The sequence below is a fragment of the Leuresthes tenuis genome, unplaced genomic scaffold, assembly GCF_036924035.1.
Source record: "Leuresthes tenuis unplaced genomic scaffold, fLeuTen1.0.hap1 SCAF_9, whole genome shotgun sequence".
NCBI lineage: Eukaryota > Metazoa > Chordata > Actinopteri > Atheriniformes > Atherinopsidae > Leuresthes > Leuresthes tenuis.
This window is the reverse complement of record NW_027325363.1, coordinates 15,646,196-15,671,054: the sequence shown is the minus strand read 5'-3', so window position 1 is coordinate 15,671,054 and position 24,859 is coordinate 15,646,196. Positions and strand designations below refer to the sequence as shown.

Genomic DNA, 24,859 nt, shown 5'->3' with positions numbered 1-24,859 from the left:
ACTTAATATGTCAATAAACCTCATATTAAAAAGTATTATTATAGATTAGACAATTACAAGAGTCATCCTTTTAATTCTATGATGAAACTATAATTGAACGGCTTCATATTTCAATGCTACTGTGTGTGTGAGCTTGTAAGTGTGATGACTGTTTTCAAATATGCTGATAATAATAAAATGTTCCAAGCTGAAGAACAGTTCCTTTGTGTTCGTTGTTTATCTAACAATATCCTGATATCATGGGGACATTTCTTACTGTGGTGAACTAATTGTTCTTTCATAGCACTCCACAACATTCAAGATTCAAACGATTACCCACCTGACTTTGTGAGTCACAGATGCTCACTGTCCCAGTTAGTCAAGTTATTTAGAATATCTAGAGGACAGGTTTTTCAGCTCACATCATGCTAGAGGAGCTCATGTTTACTGTGTCAGTTTGATGGGATTTGACTAAAACACAGTAAACATAAACATTATTTACAATTTTAGAAACACAAACATTCACTAAATGAAACTGCTGGTTCAAGGGAAAAATAAAAAAGCAAGTAGAATGGTAATCCCAGCCATTTCTGAAACTTGTGCAACTCAGTCCACGTGTCGCTGAAACTGAATTCCCAAATATATGGAGGATCTTAGTTATTTACACACGCCAACTCCAAACTTGAAATACAAGTTTAAAGTCATGCTCGGTTATTTACTTTTCTATACAATTTTCTCCTTCACTGCTGGGAGGTCCGCTTCAGTTACTGTCTTGTGACCGTCTTATTTTTTTTTTGTCTTGTGAGACAGTAACGGAAGGCCCTCGGAAAAAAGCCACACAAAGGCGAGATGTGCTGTGAGAGGTTTTTTTATTTCCTTGTTTTGTGCACTTTAGCATGTCAGGATCACACAGAGGCTCTTTTGAATTGTTCCGACGTGACTATACGGTAAACATGAAGTGCACTCCCCACCCATTTACAATTGGCAAACAATATATACAGCCGATTTATCCAGTTTATGTAAAATCCTCACACCAACATAGTGACACACACTCAGCTTTCAAAAGCTCGCTCTCTCTCTCTCTCTCTCACACACACACACACACACACACACACACACACACACACACACACACACACACACACACACACACACACACACACACACACACACACACACACACACACACACACACACACACACACACACACACACACACACACACACACACACACACACACACACACACACACACACACACACACACACACACACACACACACACACACACACACACACACACACAGGCTTCATAGACACAGTATAAGAAAAATAATTTACAAATCCATCTCCCTGCACAGATGTCAGGACACGTATGTTCAAAATAGCTGGAAACCAGGGCAAACTCTTCAGAGAACGAGTGTGTATTGCTTAGAAACCATGCATCAAACTCCCACATCGAAAGATGCACGACAGCTCTGCGAAAAATTCTCATTTCATTTCCAGGAGTATCTTTTATGTGTCGTTGTTACGGATTCTGATGGCAAGCAAATTTCATTCATTCATCATTATTTTGGTGGTTGTAATGGAATTCTGTGCCATTTTGAGCACATGATTACCAAAGAAAAATATCTCTCTATAGCTTCCCCATCACTGGAAAACCTTCCAAAATGGCTGGACTGTCATTGCACCCGGGGACTGATTTTTCCTTTAAAAAAAACAAAAACAAATACTGCACTACATTTCCCTCAGGTCCCATCTGGATTAAGATTTGCATTATAGCCCAGCTGTTTTATCATAGGTGTGGAAAATGGTCTTCAGCACACGACCTTTAGATACGCTTCATAGTGGCAGATTTCAGACATTCCTGTGGTTAAAAAGAGGGCACAAACCTAATGTGACATGGCAGTCGGCAGTAATTTTCCACGTACAAATCATTCTATAACAATATTAAAACAAAGGAAATCGAAACATTCTTTTGACGATGAACACATTTGGAAAGTTTTTTTTTTAAACTTCTTCTCTTTGCCAACGATATAGGACGGTCCTTGCTTTCCATTTAGTGCAAGTGACCATGCAGCACTCTCCACCAACTAAGCAGGGTTGTATTCAAACCTGGTAACAGATTCTCCCTGATGCTTTTTGGAAGCTTGCTCCCAGATTTACACACCAACGATCGACTTACTGCAAAAAAAAAAAACAACACAAAACTGCTGAACCCAAGTCAGTAAGCCTAAAGTCACCTGTGCAGAAACAGTGCAACACTTGGATTCAGCAGTCCTTTCTTTCTGTGCCCCCTGAGTATAGGATGGATCAAACTACAGCGTGGACTATTAACTATTTAAAATGCCACTTTCGGTCACATAAGACAGCCAAGGCACGATGCTGGATCCTGTCTCCCAAAGGCTCGGACTTATCAGTGAAGCTGAACAAAAGAAACAAAATCAGTTTTAATTTCCTAACTTGAGGCAATATTGAAATAAATCCGTGGGGATGACAGATACCAGGGGGAGATTATGGGAGATAAAGCACTTACATCCAGAAACAATTGCACATCTACTAAAAAAAAGTTCATTTGGACTTTTTGGCTTGTTCCCTAAGCCAGGCAGGACAGGTGGTGGACTAAGAATATTCTTGAATGGCTCGGAAACAAAAAAAAAAAAGGCTGATATAAAGGGTGGATGAGGACAACAGTGGACCGAACCTCTTAATTCGCCTCCTTTTTTAAATTTTTTTTATTATCTTCTTCCCTCCGTCTGGCCAGTAAAATAGAGCTGCGGCAGAAAAAACAAGCGTGAACCCCTCGTGCTAAACACCAGCCAGATTTGTTCATTTAGTAACTCTGACAACGGAGTGACCGGGGCCGAGTCCGAAGAACCTGATGGTGGAACAAAAAGTGTCTTCATCACTCTTGGAAAGAAAGACAGAGAAGCTGCTCGTTCCAGTTCATTCTGTTCCTTGTTGCTCAGCGGTTTGACCCAAACTGGTACAACATTCCTCAGATCTTGTTGGCATACAACGTCTCCTCTTCGCTCTCGCTTTCGTCCTGAAACTCGTGGGCGAGCAGAGACTTCTTGGAGCCCATAGAGGTGAGCCGTATCTCATCGTCGTAATCGTCGCGGTGCTGTCGCAAGCGATGGAAGCCATCTTTCTGATGATTAGACTTGGCTGCGCACACACACCAGATGATGCACGCCGTCACTACCAAGGCCGTCATGGAGGCTGCTGCAAGGAGGGAGAGAAATACACAACGTTTGATCGTGTGTGACGGTTTTGTTTTTGCTCAGAGTATCATGTACACTCCTTATTAGGAGCAATAATAGGCTACTCTGAAGATATAGAAATACAAAATAACAGACAGTGAGACAGATGGTCCCAGTCAACAGAACAGAATTAACTGAAACATAACATGAAATTACAATAATCCAATACAGCTTCCATCCTGAACACAGACAACATGTCTACGGTGTTCTCACAGCAGCTTACCTGCACTGGCCACAACAAACTGTCGGGGCAACCCAAAGATGCTGTTGTCCATGTCAAACTCAACGATGATGGATCTTGCCGCTTCACAAGAAGACACCACAACCTGGAACATGTAAAAACACGTTTGATGTCTTTTTTCTTTTTTAGAAAAAAAACCCAAAACAGTTGATTAATAGACGGCGACATAAGAAGCCGTCCGTTTTTCTCTACTTATTTGGGTTTTTCTTCCTAATACCGAAAGCTGTGTTCACATCAGTTAAGGCTAAAACATTAGTTTCCAGAATTTCACAAACAGTTTGACTATTGTGTCATCGTTCCTGTAAAATAATTCAAATAACTAAGGCAAAAAATACCAAAACAAATGAATAAATAATGGAGGGGATTTTCACTTTTTTTTTTTTTTATTTTGTTTTATTATTAGTTTTAATGCAAAAACCCAGAAAAAAAAACCCTGCAAGTTTGCACACATCTTATCTGTCCTGACTTTTCCTCCGAATGAGCCTTTTAAAGCTGCTTTCACAAGACCGGTTGTCAATCATCTAATTGGCAACTCTCACTTGCAGGTGTGACTGCTTAGTTCAATCTGGTGCACGTCTGTCTTCTGTATGTCTAAAATTTGTGCAGGCTCATAGCAATCCAATTATTCAGCTAAGAGGTAAATGACAAGACTGAGGATTAATTTTTCTGTTGTTTGCTTGATTATTCTTCATAGCAAGGCAGCTCCGTCTCATTTGCCGCCATTTAAAAGGCAGCGTTAATGATGAGAAAGTCAGACTTAAGAGTTCTAACCACATGGTTTCCAAACTGATAGAGTAAATTGCTTTGAGCATAAACCAAAAGACTCTTTGACAAATAGTAAGTGTTACTTTTTCTTTTTAAATATCACAACAGTTTTGTGTTGTTCTCTGATAACAAGAACCTGCGAAGGCTTCAGAATTTACTCAAGCTGATTTCCCTTCCTATTTCCAGACGTATAAGATGCGTCCGTATGACTTAAGACAGAGTATTAGATGTCCCAAAAAGTATGGGGAGACCATTAAGGAGAGGAAATACATGTTGGCTCCAACTTGTGATTTGGACCTAATGTGCGAGCAAAAAGAAGGAGACCCCCAGAAACCCCTGGATGAGCGGTACATAAGGAACGCTGCTGTTCTTCCAGATCCCTCAGATCTGCAACGCGGCACAGAAGCCATGAGGGACGAGGAGAGGGACAAGGAGGGGGCCTCCGGCGGTGATCTGACGATCCATGGCTTCACAGTTCCAGACTACCAGCAGACATATCACTCAGTGGTGGATCCCCTCCTCTTTAGACCTTGTGGAAAGCTCACACCCTACAGCCTGGAGCTCGGCTTCACCATCAAGGAGCATCTGTTCAGAGAGCTGGCCTACCCCACCCTTCAGATTTCAGAGCGTCCTAACGGAAAGCTGGAGGTGACCGAGAGATTTTGCGTGCTTCGCCCTACACCTTACACAGACATAGACTGTAAAGGGGAACCGTGGTAATGTTCCTCCAAAGACTTTCTATGACATAATTGTGCTTACTTTGTGTTTATGTTGCCAGTTTGTGTTTCCCTTGCTGAGTCTAAATGAAAGATGGAACATTTGAAGTTTTGGAATGAGGTTTATCTTTTGAAAAGCTGCATAATATCAAACTGTTGGGAACTATGAAACCCAAATCTGCTCATTCTGAAGTGGGATAATCTGTCAGTAGGTAAAGAGTCAAAGGTGCTTGGCTGTTTTTGCGAGCATCAGCTGCTGATACCTTGTGCACCGAGTAGATCTCCACTTGAACAACAGAACTGCATGTTGTTAAAACCTTCTTTTCCAAACATGTTTCGAGGGGGAAGGGAGTGATGGGGGTTTAACTCTGCAACTTTGCCAGTAAAAATTCACTAAATCCTACACAAAAGGGGCTTTAAAAGCACAGTCCTAGCTCTGCCTTGTTTTTCAGACGCATGTTCTGATTATCTCTTTCCTTTGAATAGCACTTTCATCATTATATTCTGTCTCAAAAGTGAAGATCCGACAGGCTACCCAAATAGTACTTGCAAAACAGTAAAGTTACACTCCTCACAGATATGTACCCTTTTGGTTTTTTTGTCCTGAGCAGTTTCAAGTCTCAGGTTAAACCACCTGGAAAACGTAGTCCGTTCCATACTGCTGTAATCAGATCTAACACAGATTAGAAAACAAATTAGACCTGTATAATTCAATCAATTTCATATGGCCAATAACTCCTGGTTATCATGGAACGTGTCGGAGCTGCATTTCTGAGCAGGCAAGCCTGAACATCGTCACAGTATCCGTCACCTCTGAGCGGAGGTTGAAGTTTTTCCGAGCCGACCGACACAAGGAAACCCTGGCTGGGTTGAACTTGCCTCAAAGCACACGACTCAAGCCAACGCAACGCACGGCACGTTAAACGACTGCGTACCTTTTGATGTTGCTGTTGGTACCCATCAGCGATGGCTTCGATGTTGTGGTTCCCAGGGGCGAGAAAAGCATGGAAGTACCCGCCTTCAGAAGTAAACACTCTCACCCCTCTGTTCAGTACAATTGTCGCACCAGCGATTGGTTTTCCACTTTTGTCCCTCACCACTCCTCGCACCCCCTTATGCACCTGGATGGAGTGAAAATGGAGAAGAAGAATGAAAAAAAGAAAAGTCACTGTAGCAAGTTTGTGAAATGCAGGCATTTTGCAATCCCATAGAATGTACAACAACATCAGGAGTGTCTTGTAAAATCAGAAAATCACAGGGCAGAATGCCAAACTAAAAGTATGAAGGAAGTAGACCTAGAACAGTCTACATCTGAAATCTTTGAATATCCATTGTGTTTCTTACAACAGTGTGGCAATGCTAAACCTGTTCTTGTTATGCTGATTAAATCTTGCATCATACCTCTACCAGCATGCCGAGGAGAGCCTTCTTGTTCTCGGCCCAGAGTGCGGACAGCTGATCAACAGCAGGGAACAGACAGCAGCCAGTATACACTGTGATTTCTGGACAGTGGCCAAAGTCCATACTGAAGTCCTGGAAAGTGTGTGGCAATAAAAGGTCACGTGAGAAAATACCCGAAAAAAAAAAAAGAAAGTTCCTGACTCCTCGTTTAATTTGTTCAAACAGTAAGAATTTAAAAAAACTCTTGAAAGGGACATAGAAAAAAATCTTTTCCGTACTTGAAAGCATACATTTGGGTGTCTGAAGTCACTAGAAACTTGAAAACTCAGGAAAAAATACAACCTCCATACTTTGTTTAGGACCCCTTGCTCTAAAAATATGTCATTCAGATTTGAGGAGGAAACATACATGACACTCTCAGCTGAGAATAGAACTGCACTGCTTCATCATATCCTCCCAACTTAAAGTCCAAATCGTGATGCATTCTCTGTACTTTGAAATTGGGACGTTTAAACTCTTCAGCTCAAACACGTTAACAGCAAATTTTCATCTGCAATAGTTCACCTAACCTAAGAGAGAAATGAGCTAATGGCTCTCAGCCACTGGTTAGGAAATCCAAATCCAAGTTGGATTTAGGAATTACTACATAAGTTTGGAATTCAGGACACGGTGTGTAAAACTCTAAAAGAATCATCAGTACCGGCCGTCTGCGCTCAAACTGAAGATGAGGGAGATGTAAGTATTTGAAAATAAGAAGTATTATCTCTTTAGGTTTGGGGTGTGTGGAGGAGTTTGTTTGCCCTTTGGACTAATATTGGCTCTCAAGTGAGACACTTATTCTCTCCTCTTCAGAATGCTTCAAGAGCTGCTGAGTGCAACTTAAGACAGCTTAAAACTTTAGCACAGACCTCAGCAAAAAGAGAGGCAGAGAAGTCGAGTGCCTCACTCCACGCCTTAAAACTAATTGCAATGTCTCCTTTAAACATGCTGCCAAATCATCATCTTCACTGAAAATCTTTGCCCAATAAAATGGTGTCTTTGAAACCTATTTAATACCTTCCATGGGAACAGGGTGGAAAGGCTTACCTTCATACTCCCCAAGTGACTTTGTCTCTCTGCTGCCCTCATAACTCCACCTGGGATGTTGCTGACTGCGCATCAGAAAAGTAAGCCATTAATAATGGGGATTTTCTCAACGGCTGACATCTGTGACAGACCTGACAGGCAATTATAGAACTCAAACGTTGTACCTTGCCCATTACTGGGACATCCCGTGTCCCCCAGGTGCATCTTGGGGTGGTTGTTGGCATACACGGTTGCCAGGTACTTCACCGTCTCCTCATTTTCAACTGAAAAACATAGAATTAGTGACCGAGTGATTGTTAAAAAAAAAGATTTAAATAAATTTAAAAAAAAGGCTGGATCTGGATTAGTCTTCTCTCTAATGAGTAATCACTTCTAATACACTTCTAAAACAAAAAAAGAAAAGAAAACTGTATGTGCAAATACAGCATCATCTGTAAATCTGTAAATGGTGCTGTTACCCGTCTGGACAGGCTTGTCATAAGGGTAGGTCACTACAAGGGAGCCTCCGTCCAGGGCTACAGACAGAGTGAAGCCTTTGTTTAGGATAAAGTTCATCATCGCTCTGGTCTCCGGTTGAGGCTCCGACACACGTTGTGACGCATTGCCTGTTAAAAGCAGAAAATAGGTGTTAAAGTAAAAATTGAGTCTACGTTTGTGTATTTCGGTTTCTTCTTCTCGTAACTGTTTTTACATCTATAATCATTCTTTGACAATTATAGTCTGAAAAAGAAAACACACACACACAAACAAAACGAGTACAACTGACCGAAGAAGTCTTTGTCCAGATCCCTGCCATTGGTATTGGTCAGACCCCGGGTGGACGTGCACTGCTTCTCGACAGCCTGTTCTCGTCCATCGGGGTTGACAGACGGCACAATGAAAATCCGGGTCTCGTTGATCAGCTGAAGAAGAAAAAGGAGTGGGAGCAGTTACCAACAATGCAATTATCCTTGCAAAATGTCAATGTAACACAAATATATGGTTAAGAGAGATCTGGTTGGGGCAAAAATGCCTCCAGTCCATCTCCACTGTTCTCGCAAATTAATCTAAATGTCAAAAGAAAAACAATTAAGCTTCAGAATGCTCAAAATAGTTTCTAAACCACTGTTTAGGATGTCACTGCTTGGATACCGGAGGAAGCCCGAGCCTCACCTTGGTGATGGCAGGGTTTTTGCCATAGTTGATGCACAGGAAGGCAGCAAACTCCAGCAGCAGCTCTGTACCCACTGGGGCGTTGCCATGGATCCCTGCCACAAAGCGGATCTTTGGCTCTGATGGTTCGGCTTCTGCTGGTTTGTTGGTAATTTCCAGAGCCCAAATGGTTCTGAACTCCACACTCTGGCCCAAACTGAACACAGAACAAAGGAGAAAAGAAACCAGAATACAAGTCAGAACTACAGTAATATTTCAAGGCAAAGCAGCATAAAGCCTTCCTGAGGATAGGAAACCTCTAAATAACTTGCTGTAACCAACTTAATAACACTGGCATTTGGCAGAGGTATGCAGATATGACGTCAAAGCAAAACTACCCTGACTAGTTAACATAAGGCTTTGAGAAATATAAAATCCGCCTACCTGTGTAAAAATGTAATTTGGGGAAAGTTAAGCGTGAGGCCTCTCAAGAAGCCCGACAGCTCTTTAGGCCGTCGGTATCGAAAGCTGTTGTCAGTGGCTGTGTTCCTGACTAGCTGTTCCAAACCCTGGTCCAGAGACAGCTCTTTGATTAAGCTCTGGAGCTCTCTCTCAGATGGGTGCAGGACATTAGGCTGGCCAGGGCTGTTCGAGTTTAAACGAGTCAGCCTGAAGTCCACTATCTCGGCTCGATCCTTTGAGACTGTGGCGTAGATCGTCACTGGTTTATAACTGCGAAGGCAACAGTGAAGGTTAACTGACGTTAGTGGCACTGGAAATATAGGACACAGAGATACGGGGAGCTTTATGTCACAGTCTGTGTGTGTTCAACCTTCAGAAAACCAAGCATTACCCATGGGCAGAGGCAGTGACAGAGTAAGTCCCCGGGACCAGCAGTCTCCAGTAGTCTCCAGTATGAGCTGTAGTGATGCTGTGGTCTATCCCCTCCACACTAATGGTGGCGTTAGGAATCCCCGTGCCATCCTCAATGTCAGAAACTATTCCCTTTACTCCAGTGTGAACCTACAGAAAACCCAAATAAATAGGAATACATTCGAACCTGAGTGAAAGTGAAGAAGAGTTCTGCATTAAGTAGACATTCATATGAGTTTGCTACCTGGTGTATAAACTGAAGCAAGGCTCGCCGGTTTTGCTCCCAGTATTTTGGTAGCTCCTTGGCCAACGGGTACTTGACGCAGCCCAGTTCAATTGTCACCTCAAAACAGTTGGTGTTGATGTAATTCCAGTCCTGCATCCCACCTGGGGAAAAAGGGGCTCCTTTAACACCCACCTCCAATATTAAATCTAGACAGTTTAGGTCAATTTGGCAAAAAGTGAAGCCAATGCAGAAATACCTTCTTACTAATTCATTTATACTATTTGCCACTTTTTTTCAGTAAACATTTTTCTAGTGAGTTTCCAGTTTTTGCACAAAACAGCAGCTTGACCATTTAGCAAAGGTCCCATCAACAATAAAACAGATGGTGAAGAAGGATATCCTTTAGACTGCGGCCGGCTTGAATGACACTGTGTGAGCTTCCAACCAGCCGTCAACAAACTGTGAAATATGTCTATATAATCTGTTTATTTATTATAACATCTATCAAGGCATTACACTGTAAAGCCAGGCATCATTTTCAAATGATGAAGAAAAAAGGGGTGTTTTTGGCCAAAGATGCAGACATACCAGGAACAGTGTACCACTGGGCACCATTGGTGATGCCATCCTCAAAATACTCCTCAGGGTACAGGTCCTCACAAGGGTGCCCTTTGTGCATCAGAGGATTCTCCTGAACACAAACCACAAACAATGGGTGCCATTGTAGGCAAGTTTGAAACACTGCCTCTCCTCAGATTAAACCACAAAAAAAAAAAAGACTCAAGCAGCCAGCGGCACTTCGGCGCCACAGTTTGTTCTCAAACAAGAAATAAAGCAGTCAGCAGACATTTTTTAACTGTTAAAAACATCTTCTTTTTTTTTTAAAGCCTGAAAAAAATCCCATAGCGACGGTGTCCAGTTACCTGTGAGTAGGCCCTTGACACCTGCTTAAAGACTTCATCATCAGGCGACTTGCTGTAACGACTAAATCCATCTTTGTCATCATCAAAAGGGTAGTTGACCACCAGAGAACCTGAATTCCACAAAAAAAAGATGAGACGGGGCAGAGAGACTTCTGAATGCGTGGTGAAAATACGTTTCAGTGTGGCTCATTTGCTGTAAACGGTGGGTATAAACGTCAAAGCTTGTGAATTTCTTTCAGCAGCAATGAATAAGTCATGAATACAAGTTGATCAAATGAAGGCCGTGACGATGAAAGACTGGAGTGTTTTGAGCTAAAAGTTCAAAATGAGGCCGTACCTCCGTGGAGGTTGGCTGACAGAACAAAAGGGATGCTCTTCAGCCAGTTCATTACAGCCACAGTCTCTGGCTGTCTGGGCTCAGCAGTGGGGAAAAACTGGTCTGGAAAGTTGCGGTTCAGATCAAAATCCTTGCTGTTGTTCCGCCCTCTGTAGCCCTTCACATCGCCTATAAGGAAGCAAAGTCAAGCGATCAGCCATCTGTGTGTGTCTGTAACCACAGCATGTTCCTGCTTGAGGAAGTAAAAAGCCTCGGCTCCACCTCCTTAAGACATGAGACGTTAGCAGACAGAGGAGGTGCTAAGAAACCTGACAGATAAACTAAAACTAACATGCCTTTTTTTTTTTTTTTTTAAATACATGGTGGATTTTCTTTTAATGGAAATTAACTGAACCCATCAACCTAATGATAACTACTGACAAGGTGGGAACAATGGCATCGTGGTTCGAGTCTGTTTTCGCTGCGGAATTACTTGAAGAAATCCCGAATTTTTTATCAAAGCAGTGGATTTTGGGGGTAAAAATGTCTGGCCTTTTGTCTGTGAATGGAATCTCGAGAAGAAAAGTGCTCATGCAGCGAGACGACGGCACCAAGCCACGCTCAGAGAGAGGAATAAAGTTCATGTTATGGAATGGCCATGCCAAACTCTTGACCTGGACCCAGTTGAAATGCTGTAAAAACATCTGAAGCTCATGAATGGAGCTCACACTGAGTGTAGTGTTTTGTCTAATTACATCAGGGTCTCTGCAGGTTTCAACAAGTCGAATTTAAGACCTTTTTAATACCCCACGGATACCCTGTATGTTGTCTTGTGTTCTTTTGGGATTTAGGGCATTGTGGGTCATATCCATCTAGAAATATAGCAATTTCACAAATCTTAAAGCACCCTTTAAGCCTGAAAGCCGTCAGGTCGGTTTGAAGCTCCCTTTCACTTACAAAGGCTGTACATTTGATAGCAGCAACATGCACTCAGGGAGCAGTTAGTCAAACGATCAAGTTACTACCCAAGACCTGCAACGTTACACCTTTGCTCCTGTAGCCGAAAGCAATACGTCTAATACCTGCTTGACCTGCTTATTAAAAAGGCATCTTTTAACGTTAGGCGTTATGCGAAGTAAGTCTCTAAAAACTTGACATCGTTCGGCCGTGTCCTCGTCCCTCACCTTCAGTGGCTACCTCGTAGCCGTCAGGATTCATGGAGGGCATGATGTGAATGCGCGTGTTGTTGACCAACTGAGTGACCTCCGGGTCGGTACCATAGTTACGGCACAGATACTCAATGAGGTTGAGCAATAACTCTCGACCCACCACTTCATTGCCGTGCATGTTGGCCACGTACTTAAATTCCGGCTCACCTGGCAGAGAGAAACACGCAGAATTCAAATCTCTTTGTTGTTGTTGTTTTTTTGTTTTTTTTTTTAAAGGCACAGTGTTCAATATGTGCAAAAAATAAAATAAACTGCCTCCTAAAACTTACCATGCTCATGAACCTCTGGGTTGTCTGAGATGACCATGACGTAGAGCTCACGATGCTCCACGGAGGGGCCGATAGAGTAAAGGTGGGCTATGGAGGGGAACTCGCTGCTGTACTTGCGTAAAAACAGCTCCATGTCAGCATAGTTGTGGTGGCGAAACTCCTGCGGCTGGATGGGCTGGTGCACAGGTGGAGGGACGTTCCGGGTGGAGTTAGAAGAGTTTGTGGTGGAAAAGTTTGAATCATTGGTGGACGGCACAGAGGTTGTAGTCAGAGAGATGCTTCCTAGCCCCTTACTGACCGCAGGCGGCAGGGTAAAATTAAGCTCTGTGGCTTTGCCCTCAACGACCTGAACGCCGTTGAATGTCGTTGGCAGGTACCTGCATTTAGAAACAAAGACAATTATTCGGAGCTTCCTTCTAAACTCAGCAACAAGTTACTTTGTAACTCTAAGAGGAAGTAAGTGATGTTATATATTTCTTTGGAACAACACTCCAATCTGTGCAGAAACATGGGATTTAAGATGGTTTTATGCAACAGCCTGGAAGAACCAGGTTAACATAACAATTCAAAGGGTAAAAAAAAAAAAACCGCAACGAACTTTGAGCCCATCGTGCTGTCACGAGTGCCCGCAGTTTGATATATGACCGTCACTTGAGCTTGTCCTTCAATGAATGACTTCTTTTTGTTAAAATCCACCTGTGTGAAGCATTAGCAGGACTCACCCTGGAGCCACAGCTGTGATATTGTACGTTCCTGGGAGCAGAAGGCGGTAGTAGTCCCCGTGTTTTGCAGTGGTCAGGTTGTGGCGAATGCCTGCTACCACAATGCTGACGTCGCTGAGGGCCGCTCCACTGATTGCATCCCTCACAAAACCACGAACACCTATGTGCACCTGGGAGACAAGGAGACGGGTTTCGTACTTGTTGTGGCGATAACTTTATTTAATTGTTTGTTGCAAGCTCTACCTTTTCCATGTAGGCTAGAAGGGATTCCCTGTTCAGATCCCATTCCTTGTGGAGCTCGGCAGCAGGAGGATATTTGCAGCAGCTCAGCTCCATGGTGATTTCCAGACAGTTTCCATGGAGGTAGTTGTAGTCCTGCATTCCTCCTGGATAACAAGCCAGCAATGTAAACACAATGCATGTTAGAAACGGCCCAGCTCATCTGTCTTTTCATTCAAGAGTGTTTAATTATACATCGAGGGGGAATTATCTTAAATCTAGGGATTGATCTGATGCTTCCTTAAAATGACCCCACAGACTCCGGGCTTGTTCATTAGCAGGGAAAGAGTCGATTTCTGGAAGGGCTTGAGGCTGTCTTTGTCCCTTTTTTTGCTTAAAGAGACTATTTAGTGTGGCAGCAGGCCATGACATCTGCCGTTTGCCAGCCACCAAGCTCCCTGGTAAAGCAAACAGAAGCACACACACTGGAGAGGAGCCTGCTGATCAGGTCATCCCTATGGAGCAACAGCGAGTAGTCACAGGCTCCCTGGCTGGAGGGTTCCCATGACTACATGCCGGCTGGCTGGCTGCAGGACCCAAACCAAACAGCTACTCTTTGTCACTTTTTTAACAGTCGGCGTGAAAGTGCGCAGACGGCAAACACTGACAAATAACTTCAGCAAAGTGACGGTCTCTAGCCAGAGGGAAAACACCAAAAAACAAAACAAACAGTCTGCATTATATAGTGCGAATGTGATTATATCCCCCTGACAGTCTCCAGATATCAGATAGCACCAGACAACACTCATCTGCCTGTCTGATGACAAGACCTCACAGAAATGTCACTTCGACCACAGGCTTCATTTGCCGTGATCATTCTTCCTGTTCACTCTGGCCATTACTAAGTTCCCCCTTTTTTTTGTTCTTCAGTCTTTTTTTGTGTCTTGGGTCAAAAAACCTCAGTGTCCCGTATATGCCGAAGTAGATTTGGACTCTAGAAGCTTGTGTTGATTTCGACAAATTAAAAACGTTACATAAAAACGTTTCCTTGGTGAGATGCTGCGCCGGCCTCCCTCCACGGTGGACAGCGAAACCCAAGATACAGACGGCCATACACAAAGCCACAGTAGCAAGCTAATGTGAGGCTCGTGCGGAACCTGAGACAAACAGGTGTTTTTGATGACAACGGCGTTATTGTGGCAGAAAAGCCTGTTTTGAGACAGTGTTCCACAAGTCTCCTGAGGAAACATTTTGGATTCAAGTCAAATAAGGGAGAAGTTGTCCTCGAGTGCTGTAGTGACAGCGAGCTCTATGTCAACCAAACCAAGCATAATACATCACCTGTTAGTGATAAGAAAACACCAGCAGCTCTGCGTTCAGTTGTCTTCTCTGGCAGGTACAGCTCTTATTAAAACAAAATCACTTCAAAAGGAAACATCCTGCAAGCAAAGAGCCGGGCCAACACGTGGGCAGACAACAGCAGCCCTAAATTTAAACATCCTGTTTATGTTCCAAATCCAGCCACACGTCCTGAGCTTAGCAGGAAACCACTGGACAGACAATGTATCCAAAGCCAGAGTCAGTAGCTGAACGTGAAATGATTTCAGGGGGTTGAGCGTTTGATTTCAATACGACAAAGTCCTTCCGCTCAGTCAAACACACGGCAGGGCAAAGCAGGTAAAGCTGTCACACGGCTGTCAGCTGTTTGTAAAATGCAAAACATGGCTACGGCTAACCGGCAGCACTCAGGTTATCGCTCTGCAGCGCGACGGTATTTCCATACGGGAAAATCATACTCTGGACCTCGTCGTCTTGTGGTTCCTCATCACAACAACCTAAGCAAGCAGCTCTCAGCAAATGACCCATTATCATGTGAACCAGTTGGACTGAATTACATGAACAAATTGCACAAAAAAAAAAGGCATTATGCCGTTACAAAGTGAAGAAAAAGCGAGGAGAAAAGCTTTAAAACGCAGGTGAGGATGGACCCTTTCAACAACGCAGAGCTTAGTTTCAAGCTGAAAGTTACATGAACCAAGATTAGACCGTCAAAACATCACGGGTAAAGATAACACGTTACGCTGACTCATTTTTTTCAAGCACTGACTCGCAAACAATAAACACCTTCTGACATTATGTCACACTACGTCATCCGCCGTTCGTCCAGTTTGGGTCGTGTCAGACAGATAAAAGCATCGTCTATTCATGCGTTTTTACTCTTTTCTGGATACCCATCTCTGCCCTTACATAAGAGGTAAAAAGGGTTGCTGCCGACAGCTTTAAAGACCGGCTCATCATGTTAACAGCACGGGTCCACCTCTGCCTGAAGCTAAAATCTTATTATTATTTTGATGACAAAGAACAGCTGAAAGACGTCTTGAATTTGAACACTACTTGAGACCTGTGTTCCACAGGTTGGGGTAAAGATTCACAGCTTCGGTTAGTCAAGTGGTGAACAAATAATGTGGCGGGTAATATTGTGAGAGGCTTAGGGTGACCTGCAACACCAGCATATACCATTTAAAAAGTAGCCCGACACTCTGTGTCAGCTCAATTTCACATGTTACAAAAAATCCGGACGATGCTGGTACTAAATACTTCAGCTTAATGCCCGTTTCTCCAAAAACAGCTGCTCCAAATGGTGGCCACACTGGCATTTCCAGTCAAAAGTTTGGACATATCGATCATCCATTTTGATTTGTTTCAAAACTTCTGGCCGTTTAAAGCACGATCAAACTCAGAAGTATACAATTTGATTTAGAAAATAACAATAATTTTTTAAAAAAGGCTCGCTAAAACATTATTTGCTTGGATAAGTCACGTTTTGAACAACCCAATCAGAATTTGGGAGGAAAAAGGAGGCACCTGCCCAACAGAGTACACTGATAAAATTAGGGAGCTGACGCACTAAAAATCTATAAAACCTGCAAAAGAAGCGAACTGAAGAATAAGAGCATAAGGTGCCGGTTCTGGGGAGCTGGTGTTTCATCAAGAGAAAGCATTGTCACCGAGGCCGATTTATTCTGATGCACGAGGAGTCACCGAATGGCACACTGCCCTGACCTGAAATTAAAACATCTTAAGAGCAAATTGGCACCGTATCCGTAGGCTACAGACACACACACACACACACACACACTCATTCCATAGAAAAGCCAACAAAGGCAGACAGTATTTTGATCAAGTTCCTGCTCACTGAACCTGAATTGTACAGACGACAGAGAAACAGCTCAGGCTGCATTTAGTTTAACAGGTAAAAAAGACACATTTAAAGAGCAGAGGGGGCGTAAATGCTGGCACACAAGGTGAGCACCTATACTAAGGAGTCAGCTGCTCCCATACTGTCAGTAATCACTGGCTTTGGCAGACGCATGTAATGAACAGCTTTGTGATAAATGCCAACTCTGACAGAGACCACAGCAGTGCAACCCCTAAACCATTTTGAGGCCTTCCAGATTACAGATGTTCAGTGCCATCAAAGCTGTTATTAATAATAATAATATTTTTTTTTTTAAAGTGGGCAGTCATCTCTCACATGTAAAGTGAAAAGGATGCCTGTGGGATTCTAGGCTTTTAACCTTTCCTCTCTTAACACCACACAAACCAGGAGCCGGCGATCTTTCCAAGCAACGCACCAAAAAAACAGATTATTCTGCATTCGTTTGCCGTAACGGATAAACTCGGTCGCCTTACCGGGCACGTCGTACCACTTGGCCCCGTTGGTAATGCCATCTTTAAAAACTTCATCGGGGGTATCGGGACAGTTGGGCTCGCCGGTCTTCATCACAGGGTGCTTCTGGGAATAGGCGAGGGCCAAGAAGCGGAAAAGACCATCGTCCTCCGACTGGCTGTAGTAGCCTTGACGCTGGTGGGACTCAGAGTCGTCGAACGGGTAACTGGCGACCACGGTGCCGCCGTGCAGGTTCCCCGACAGCACAAACCTAGAGAGAGACAGGGTGGATTTTAGCGGCAGCCTTAAAGAACAGCTTAGCTACAGATCAAGCCTCCGGGGAAGCGGTTGCAATGAGACTAATTAACTGGTCAGATAATTAGTGGCGTTCAGACTTAATCTGCTTTGTCATATTATCTAATGGCTTTGACTGCTGATCGCAAGTAAACAAAAAAAGTGAAAGTACGCCCATCTGCAGAACAAACACCTCGTGTTTGCACTTCCACGAAGCTGTCTTCATGCAAAATATCCAATATGACCTCAAAACAGCTACAAGGAGCGCAGAAACTAGGTGCAAGGAGCTCAAGATAAAGCTCGCCATATCAGCTGAAGGTAAAGGTGAATGAGGGCAATGGAAACAGGCTCTGTCGGCAAATTAATCAGACACAAATCACGACTTACAAGTAAATACAGGGCTGTCAATATAACCCGCCAAAGAGCTTTTTTTTTTAAAGTGTTCGAACTCTTAACTTCCATGGTCACCGGGCTTTAGATCATGTTCATTAGTTCATGATGCGTCTTCCTTTCATCAAATGTCAGCGGGTCAGTTTTGACAGGATTGGCCCCCACACCACGCGCATCTCTCTGAACCAGCTCTGAAATCACAATTCCGCAGCTTTTCAGATAACGCGTCGGAAAACTTGCCCACAATTCCAGTGGAAAGCACCCGTTCTGCTCTGCAGCGACTTCCAATTCGTCTAAGCCGGTTTGATTATCTTTGTGCAGATAACGTGTTAAAAAAAAATATATTTGCAAACCCAACCTCATGCGGAAAGGACTCAACTGATGGCGGATCTAGAGGAAATGTCGCTACAAGGAACATTTCCTTTTCGCACAGCAGTCCTGAAACCTAACTGATATATTTATGTGGGTGAAAGAGTTGAAGTCTGCTCTTCCAAGTGAGCCTCTGTCACCATGATGGCATCGCCTACAGGTACACTGGTACATGTGGGACTTGTGGATCACGTCTGTTAACCCCTGTGAGCCAAATAAAGAGGGAAATGGTGAACGCATCGTCAGAAAATATCAGTTCCTAGAAGCCAATTGCCTTGAAATTGCTCGTTTGAGGCTACATTTTCTCGATCAAAAAGCTGGGACCACTCGTAAAAATGGAAATAAACTTATTCCGTCATCATATCCTAGAACAGAGGTCACTGATTACACACTGAGTCACACTTCCATCACCCAAATACAAATATGAGACAGCAGAAATCCGCTCATTGACAGGAACGATCAGGTTAATGTGTAAGAGACTGAAGGCTGCTGGTGTGTGTCAGAGATGAGCAATACTCACTTATTCTCCAGGATCCATCTGATCACAGCCATGACTTCGGGGATGTCATCTGAATTGGCAGTGGTCCCGTCATACTGGTCAGGAAAGCTTCTGTTCAAGTCCTTAATTTTGGCATTGCTTCGACCCCCGGCTTCGCCTGCGCAGTCCCCTTCTATGGACTTCTCAAAGCCATCAGGATTCATGCTGGGCATGATGTAAATGTCCGTGCTGTTCACCAGCTCCGTAATCCGCGGTTCTTCCCCATATTTAGTCAACAGGTACTCCACAAGGTAAATCAACACCTGCCTGGACACGGTTTCATCGCCGTGCATGTTCCCAACGTATTTAAATTTAGGTTTCCCCGCTGTGTCTTTGTTGGGGTCCACGGTGATCCGCATCACCCAGAGCTCCCTGCCCTCCACAGACCGACCTATGCTCGACAGGTTCGCAATATGAGGGTATTCCCGGGCTAATGACTGTAAACGGGCGGTTAGCTCAACATAGTTGTAGTATTTGCTGTAAGTTTCTACCGTTTCCTCCGTCGAGGGGGCGACGCTTCGTGTCCCGTGTAGCCTGGCATCGCCAAGAAAGACAACAAGAGCCAGGAGGAAGGCGAAAAGTGACACTCGTAGTTTCAGCGCCGTCAGGAGACGTTCACAGATGTGTACCATGTTGACTTATCTTCTACTTCTACACCATTCGGACTTTCGAACCGAAGAACAATCACCAGAGTCGATTAATTTTGGCCCTGGCTACCCGACAACATATGTGTTTTCGCTGTCAAAGCCACTCTGGTCACCCTGCTTCCATCTACTTCCGTTCACCTCAAAAGGGCGGAGCTCCTCGATGACGCAACTTTTTAAGGTGGACCGAAGGAGTTCGAGCTTAAACTTTGTTCATTTATTTTTTTCAGCGCCGCGTTTTGTCAGATTTATCTGCAGCAACAACGTTACGATGTAACAGGGAATAATTTATCAGAGCAGGTGCTGTATGTTAAAGCGACAAGCAATTGCAAAAGTTTGAGCATCCCCAACGAAAATTAGCACGACCCGTGGATCAGATAAATCCCCCATCACAGTAATACCTAGTGGAATGCTTCCAGCTTGACCTTTTTAATGCCTCAAATGTAATAATGGTAGTTAAGGGTGATTGTGGAGGTCAGGGAAAAAAGTTTAAAAAAACAAGAAAATTTTCACAAGACAAGAAGAACATTTAGAAAGGTCCGGCTAAGAAATAATTAGTGGTGTAACTCTAATGTTTGTCTACTGTTTCCTGATCGGTCCTACACTTAACTGAATCATGAAACTTAGCATGAGTACCTCTATAAAATGGCTCTCATGTGCAAACGAGGTAGCCACAATGCATCTCATTTTTGTGCATATTTGAAAAGTTTTACTTTAGTTGCTGATTTAAGTGCCTGTTAGAAAGACTGTGCTGCTCATGCTTTCAAGGAAGAAAGAAATAAATCACAACTCAGCACCATTCAGTTTAGCAGCAGACTTTTGTATTTGTCTTTTATTTTAAGTTGCCCATTCCTTCTTTATTGATCACTGGTAGCACCATAGTTACCCACGTATGTGACTCTGAGTGGCACCACCACCCTGTTGCCACCTTGAGACCCTTTGACTTCCTCCTCTTCTTTCCTCTGTGGGACGTCAGTCAGGAGCTTCTCTTTGATGGCTGTTTTTTTTTCATTCCTCAATTCATCCCATCATTTTCTTTCTTTTTTTTTTCACAGTTGGCAACAGAACAAAACAAAATTGCTGTTAAAGCACCAGTAGGCGCTGGAATGACTGGGTGAAGGGAGGAAGAGGAGGAGGATGTGGAGGAGGTAAAGAGTGAGAGGCTGGGAGAGGTGGCCGCCGGTCTCATTGCTGGATCCGACGCAGCGACTGCACCTGGAAGGACTGAGCATGGGAGCCCCACTCTCTGTAATGTTTGTACTCGCCGCCATGGCGATCACATTCCATGATGTACTGGTAACCACGGTAACCTGGAAACTGGTAGCACACCCAGCTGGAGGAGGAAACAAGTGACCAGTGAGAAAAAACATTAGGGTGTCTACAGAGGGTGAAATGTAGCCTGTGAGACATGAAATAACCAAACTTCAAACAACACAAAGAGAAGGCGGTGACTATGAATAAACCACTTTGAAACTCTGCTGACATCTGACAGCAGTAAAGTCAGGTTTAAAATATCTTGTTTACGGTATAAAGGTGCTGTAATTAACTACATACAAAGACCAATGACAGCAGAAACGTGTTAGAAGATATCTAAAGGCGATTCTTTAGGTTGCAATAAATGGGTAGATGCACAGATTTCAGCAGGGTGGGGAAGTAATCTGGTGTTGCATGAGGTGGGCTGCAAATTGCCAGCATTGGCTGCATGATGAGGAATTTTTTTGCAAAGTCATTAGTGTACCGCCACGCATTCGAAAAACATCTAAAAGCAACGCTGTCCTGTGTTTTATTGACTGTACGTCCAGTTTGCGATCGTATCATACAACAGGCCGCTAATCCTCTGTCTTCATGCCAGCTTTGTCAGAGGCCTGTCATAATTTAGCCACGTCAGACTTACGCGCCACTCTGAATTTGCATGGATCCAATCTCGTTGTTTCCCCAGCCCATGGCCTGCAGAGAGGGGTAGTCATCGTTTATCTCCCACTGGCGTCCCATGAAGTTCTCCCCCTCGAACAACACCATCTTGGACTCCTTGTGGTTCTGTGTGCGCACGAGATGGACAAAGTTGATTAACGCCAGATATTCATTTGCATTTTTTTTTCCTTGTTCTTGAAATCAAATGATCAATTTCGAGGAGTGTGCGAGAAGTCAGACTGAGGGAAAGAAGATGCTACTGTTTTTAGGCACAGAAACACACAGCGGAGCAGATGGGCCGGAAGGACATCATCCTCTCAATGTGGTAGGCGTTGCTTCCGCTCCACGACTCCCAGTGAGGATACTCTCCTCTCTCCAGCACAAACTGCTGTCCACAGAAGCTGGAGTGCTCGTATCCTGTCCAGCTGTCAGCGACAAGCACACAGTTACATTTTACACAGCACTACTGGATCACTGGGATATTTGACTGGAAGATGTTTGAGCCTTCTTGACTTGAACAAACATGGCTGCTAATGTGTGTTCAGTTATCAGCTTTTTCAGGTGCAAGCTTCTGATTTTAACCAGTGACAGATACAGTTTTTAGAATACATGTCCGCAGTATAGCTCCGATATCTTTTTATCTACAGAAACAGATGAGGACAAGCTTTGTATTGTCTCCTTGTGGGTGATGATTCCTGCAGAGCGTTTTGTCTCACTTACGATCCACACTCCACCTTGAGGGAGCGAATGTTGTCAACGCCACACTCCATGATGTTCTGACAGGCCGAGGTAAACTCCAGACGCTTGCCCTGGAAGTTCTCCTGGTCATAAACTGTGATCTGAAGAGGACACAAATGCATACATGTAGTATGCACATGTCGCACGCACCCGCTGATGTGTGCGCAAACACACACATCATTGACATTATTTCAGGCCAAGGATGAAATTACAGAAATGTAATCTGCTTTTGTTAATCATCCGTCACAAGTCATCCAACTCACCTTCCATGGTCCCAGTGGGGTGGGATTATTCAGAGCCATGCTACTGTGTATCTCAGTGTTGATTCACCTTCAGAGCAGAGAGCATGTTCGTGTGAATGTTCACTGGCTGAATGAAAATATGAAGCACTTAAGCTGTTATTTTCACCATTACTGCAAGCGGCATGTTAGGTTTTGAATGATCTTACAGACTGCATCACGTCTTTAAGTCTTTTTGAACAGTAGAATAATCCATCACCTAATATTTTAGCATCAGAGTTTGTTTGCTGACTGGAAGGAGTCCTGATCGAAATAATCACACGTGTGATTTCGTACACGTTTGGGATCCTCAGAATCGACTTCATGCTCGCACTTGATGGAGCCACTTTTTTTTTACTTTGGGCCTTATGTGCATGCTCAGTATGGCTGTGCACATGCAGGCCTGCCCCCAGTTTTTACATTTATGTGACTCAGCAGAGTGACGCAAGAGAAAAGACACAACAGTGTAAACTCACAGCGGTCTGAACGGTGACGGTTGAGATGGATGGCTTACCTGACCGGCCCCAAAGAATAGTTGATCAGTGCTCACAGGGGGCTCCACAAAAACGATGTCCTGACCCCGCACCAAACGGACCTATTTATACATGCTGGTGCTGTAAGGCAGCTGGGCCTGTGGGTCGGAGAAGGAGTCAGCACATTGCTGGTCCAGTCCATTGTTCATCACTGAGCTACTGGGGTTTAGCTAGCTGCACTGGGACTGGACGGAGGGCACGGTGCCCAGTGCAGATAAGCACAAGTACCAAATGGTCCGTGCCCAGAGGGCCGGACCATATCCTGGCACAGCCTAATCCAGAAAACAGATCATCACAGTCTTCCAACTCGCTCTGGTGCAAAAATGAGAAGAGCGTTTGCAGTTCAAGTGGAAGGTAAAACAATGAAATTTGGTTGAAAAAATGTCCCTCTTGATCTCCAACTGGTGATTTATACTCTGGATTCAAAAATATATTTGACTCAAAAAGGTTTCAAAGAAAAGTTGGATTTGTATTGTACCAATTTTACTGAACCAGGTTCCTCCTTTGCCGTGCTGCGCTCCATCTCTGCTCTGTCCATCTCCACTGACCCCCAAATCTCTGGTCCTTTCACCTCTGCACTCACTCCTATACGCACACATGCTCAGTCGTGCACTCACATCGTCATGGACAGACACACAACGACCTGTTCATGCATTCACAGGCTCAGCCGACAAAGGAATTCACACATACACAGGTGCACAACGATAATTCACCGTGTTATACACAGTGTTTTTTTCCTTCTCTGCTATTAACACAAAATATACACATACATTGTTGCAAAAGTATCTCTATTATGTGTCTTATATAATTGGAATTCTATTGCTAATTTATACAAGCTTCTGTGTCAGTCTCAAAGCAGGTGTCGGAAACAATTAACACCCTTGGTCGATGAGGAGCAAAGCAGTCATTTGAGGTAGTAAAATTGTTTTTGTCTAAGCAAACTAAAGAAGTCCAGAAAAGAGGCACTCTGATGCTCAGATTCAAAAAGGGTCTGGATAGTAAATCTCAAAGTGGAAAAAGTAAAACAAAAGAAACAAATGAACAAAAAAACAAAAAGATAATAAATTACACAGAATCCGTCTCTGTAGAGGTGTCCAAGCAATAAGGGGTGTATGGTTGTCGTCATTGAACTGATATAAGCATCACTTACATGAAAATCCTCTCATGAACAGCTCTGTGTTTGATTCTAAAGTCAAGCGATAATTCAGTTTAGGTAAGTTTTGTTCATACAGTGCCAGGTTTACACCATAAATAAATAAAAATTCTCTTCAAGCACACAGCGACAGTGGGGAGAAAAATTCTGAAGAGTTGAATAGTCTTATATTAGCCATATTAAGGCGATAAAACTGATTTATTCGTGTTTCGGTTCTTTGTGTCACCCATTCTCAACTCTGCTTGGACCACACACACATTTGCTTTTAAAAGCTGCATTCACTTTGGCAACAAACTATGACTGACTGTGTACCACTAGAGGACGCAACAGAGGGCTCCTTGTAGAATATGGCAATTTTAGAGGAGGTTGTTATTTGTTGGTTGCTAAGACCGCAGCAGAATAAGCAACAATGCAACAAATAGATGGTATAAATCAATAGATCAAGGACATGTGGTCACATTAGCCCCTACACTGTACCTATTGCCCACCTGATCTTATGGATGTATTCATTTCTGAGATTGTACACAACAACTGCTCCAAACAGATTCAGGGTACAACTCATAAATTGTATTTATGCTGCTAGTGACCTCTTAGAGCAGTCTCTTTTTAAAATTAGATTCCAATAGTTTTACATGCATGTATGAACTACCTGATTAGGTTTAGCCAGATGTTGCCTTACAGAAAGACAACTTTATTCCTGCTCTTCTTTCACTGAATGAATCTCAAGTCTTTTCACAAGAGCGTAGATGTGACTACGATCACCTTGGCTGGGATTTGTCACCCTTCTAACCAAGTCAGTATGGTGGGGAATCTCGTTGTTTTCTGTGGTGCCGACACGTGTTTCTAACACGTTACATGCCTCAAACACATAATGCACTGTCAAGAGGTTGAGTTGATTACACAGATGTGAGACCAGGCTGGAACTTGTTTGTGAGCCCTGATAGGTTGTCTGTCCCCAGGCCCTGAGCTCCCGTAAGGCTGT

General features: G+C 43.6%; 2 protein-coding genes across 2 annotated transcripts; both read right to left on the bottom strand.

Annotated features, from left to right (window-relative positions):
* Positions 1 to 1,503: 1,503 nt before the first annotated feature.
* cpda (carboxypeptidase D, a) lies at positions 1,504 to 19,410 on the bottom strand. The gene is made up of 21 exons (XM_072392547.1): positions 18,603 to 19,410; positions 17,053 to 17,300; positions 13,384 to 13,526; positions 13,141 to 13,310; positions 12,419 to 12,795; positions 12,105 to 12,296; positions 10,942 to 11,109; positions 10,605 to 10,714; positions 10,270 to 10,372; positions 9,700 to 9,842; positions 9,436 to 9,605; positions 9,027 to 9,314; positions 8,604 to 8,799; positions 8,218 to 8,353; positions 7,910 to 8,056; positions 7,616 to 7,714; positions 7,452 to 7,516; positions 6,366 to 6,497; positions 5,900 to 6,085; positions 3,466 to 3,568; positions 1,504 to 3,204 (listed from the first exon to the last, which is right to left on the bottom strand). Exons 1-21 carry the CDS (start codon positions 19,250 to 19,252, stop codon positions 2,978 to 2,980), a joined length of 4,053 nt encoding a protein of 1,350 aa, XP_072248648.1. The 5' UTR covers positions 19,253 to 19,410; the 3' UTR covers positions 1,504 to 2,977.
* Positions 19,411 to 20,081: 671 nt separating this feature from the next.
* On the bottom strand, positions 20,082 to 22,706 carry cryba1a (crystallin, beta A1a). Its single transcript, XM_072391736.1, has 5 exons — positions 22,177 to 22,706; positions 21,896 to 22,014; positions 21,459 to 21,600; positions 21,159 to 21,301; positions 20,082 to 20,597 (listed from the first exon to the last, which is right to left on the bottom strand). The coding sequence occupies exons 1-5, from the start codon at positions 22,213 to 22,215 to the stop codon at positions 20,450 to 20,452; spliced, it is 591 nt and encodes a 196-aa protein (XP_072247837.1). The 5' UTR covers positions 22,216 to 22,706; the 3' UTR covers positions 20,082 to 20,449.
* Positions 22,707 to 24,859: the final 2,153 nt, after the last annotated feature.

Bases quoted from the DNA above. Each gene is read 5' to 3' on its own strand.
- cpda (XM_072392547.1), bottom strand. From the start codon at position 19,252: ATGGTACACATCTGTGAACGTCTCCTGACGGCGCTGAAACTACGAGTG. The intron at 12,796-13,140 runs GTGAGTCCTGCT...TTCTAAATGCAG, and splicing joins ATCACAGCTGTGGCTCCAGG to GTACCTGCCAACGACATTCA. The intron at 7,517-7,615 runs GTACAACGTTTG...TCTGATGCGCAG, and splicing joins ATGTCCCAGTAATGGGCAAG to TCAGCAACATCCCAGGTGGA.
- cryba1a (XM_072391736.1), bottom strand. From the start codon at position 22,215: ATGGCTCTGAATAATCCCACCCCACTGGGACCATGGAAG. The intron at 22,015-22,176 runs GTGAGTTGGATG...TGTCCTCTTCAG, and splicing joins CCCCACTGGGACCATGGAAG to ATCACAGTTTATGACCAGGA. The intron at 20,598-21,158 runs GTAAGTCTGACG...TTCCTCCTCCAG, and splicing joins ATGCAAATTCAGAGTGGCGC to CTGGGTGTGCTACCAGTTTC.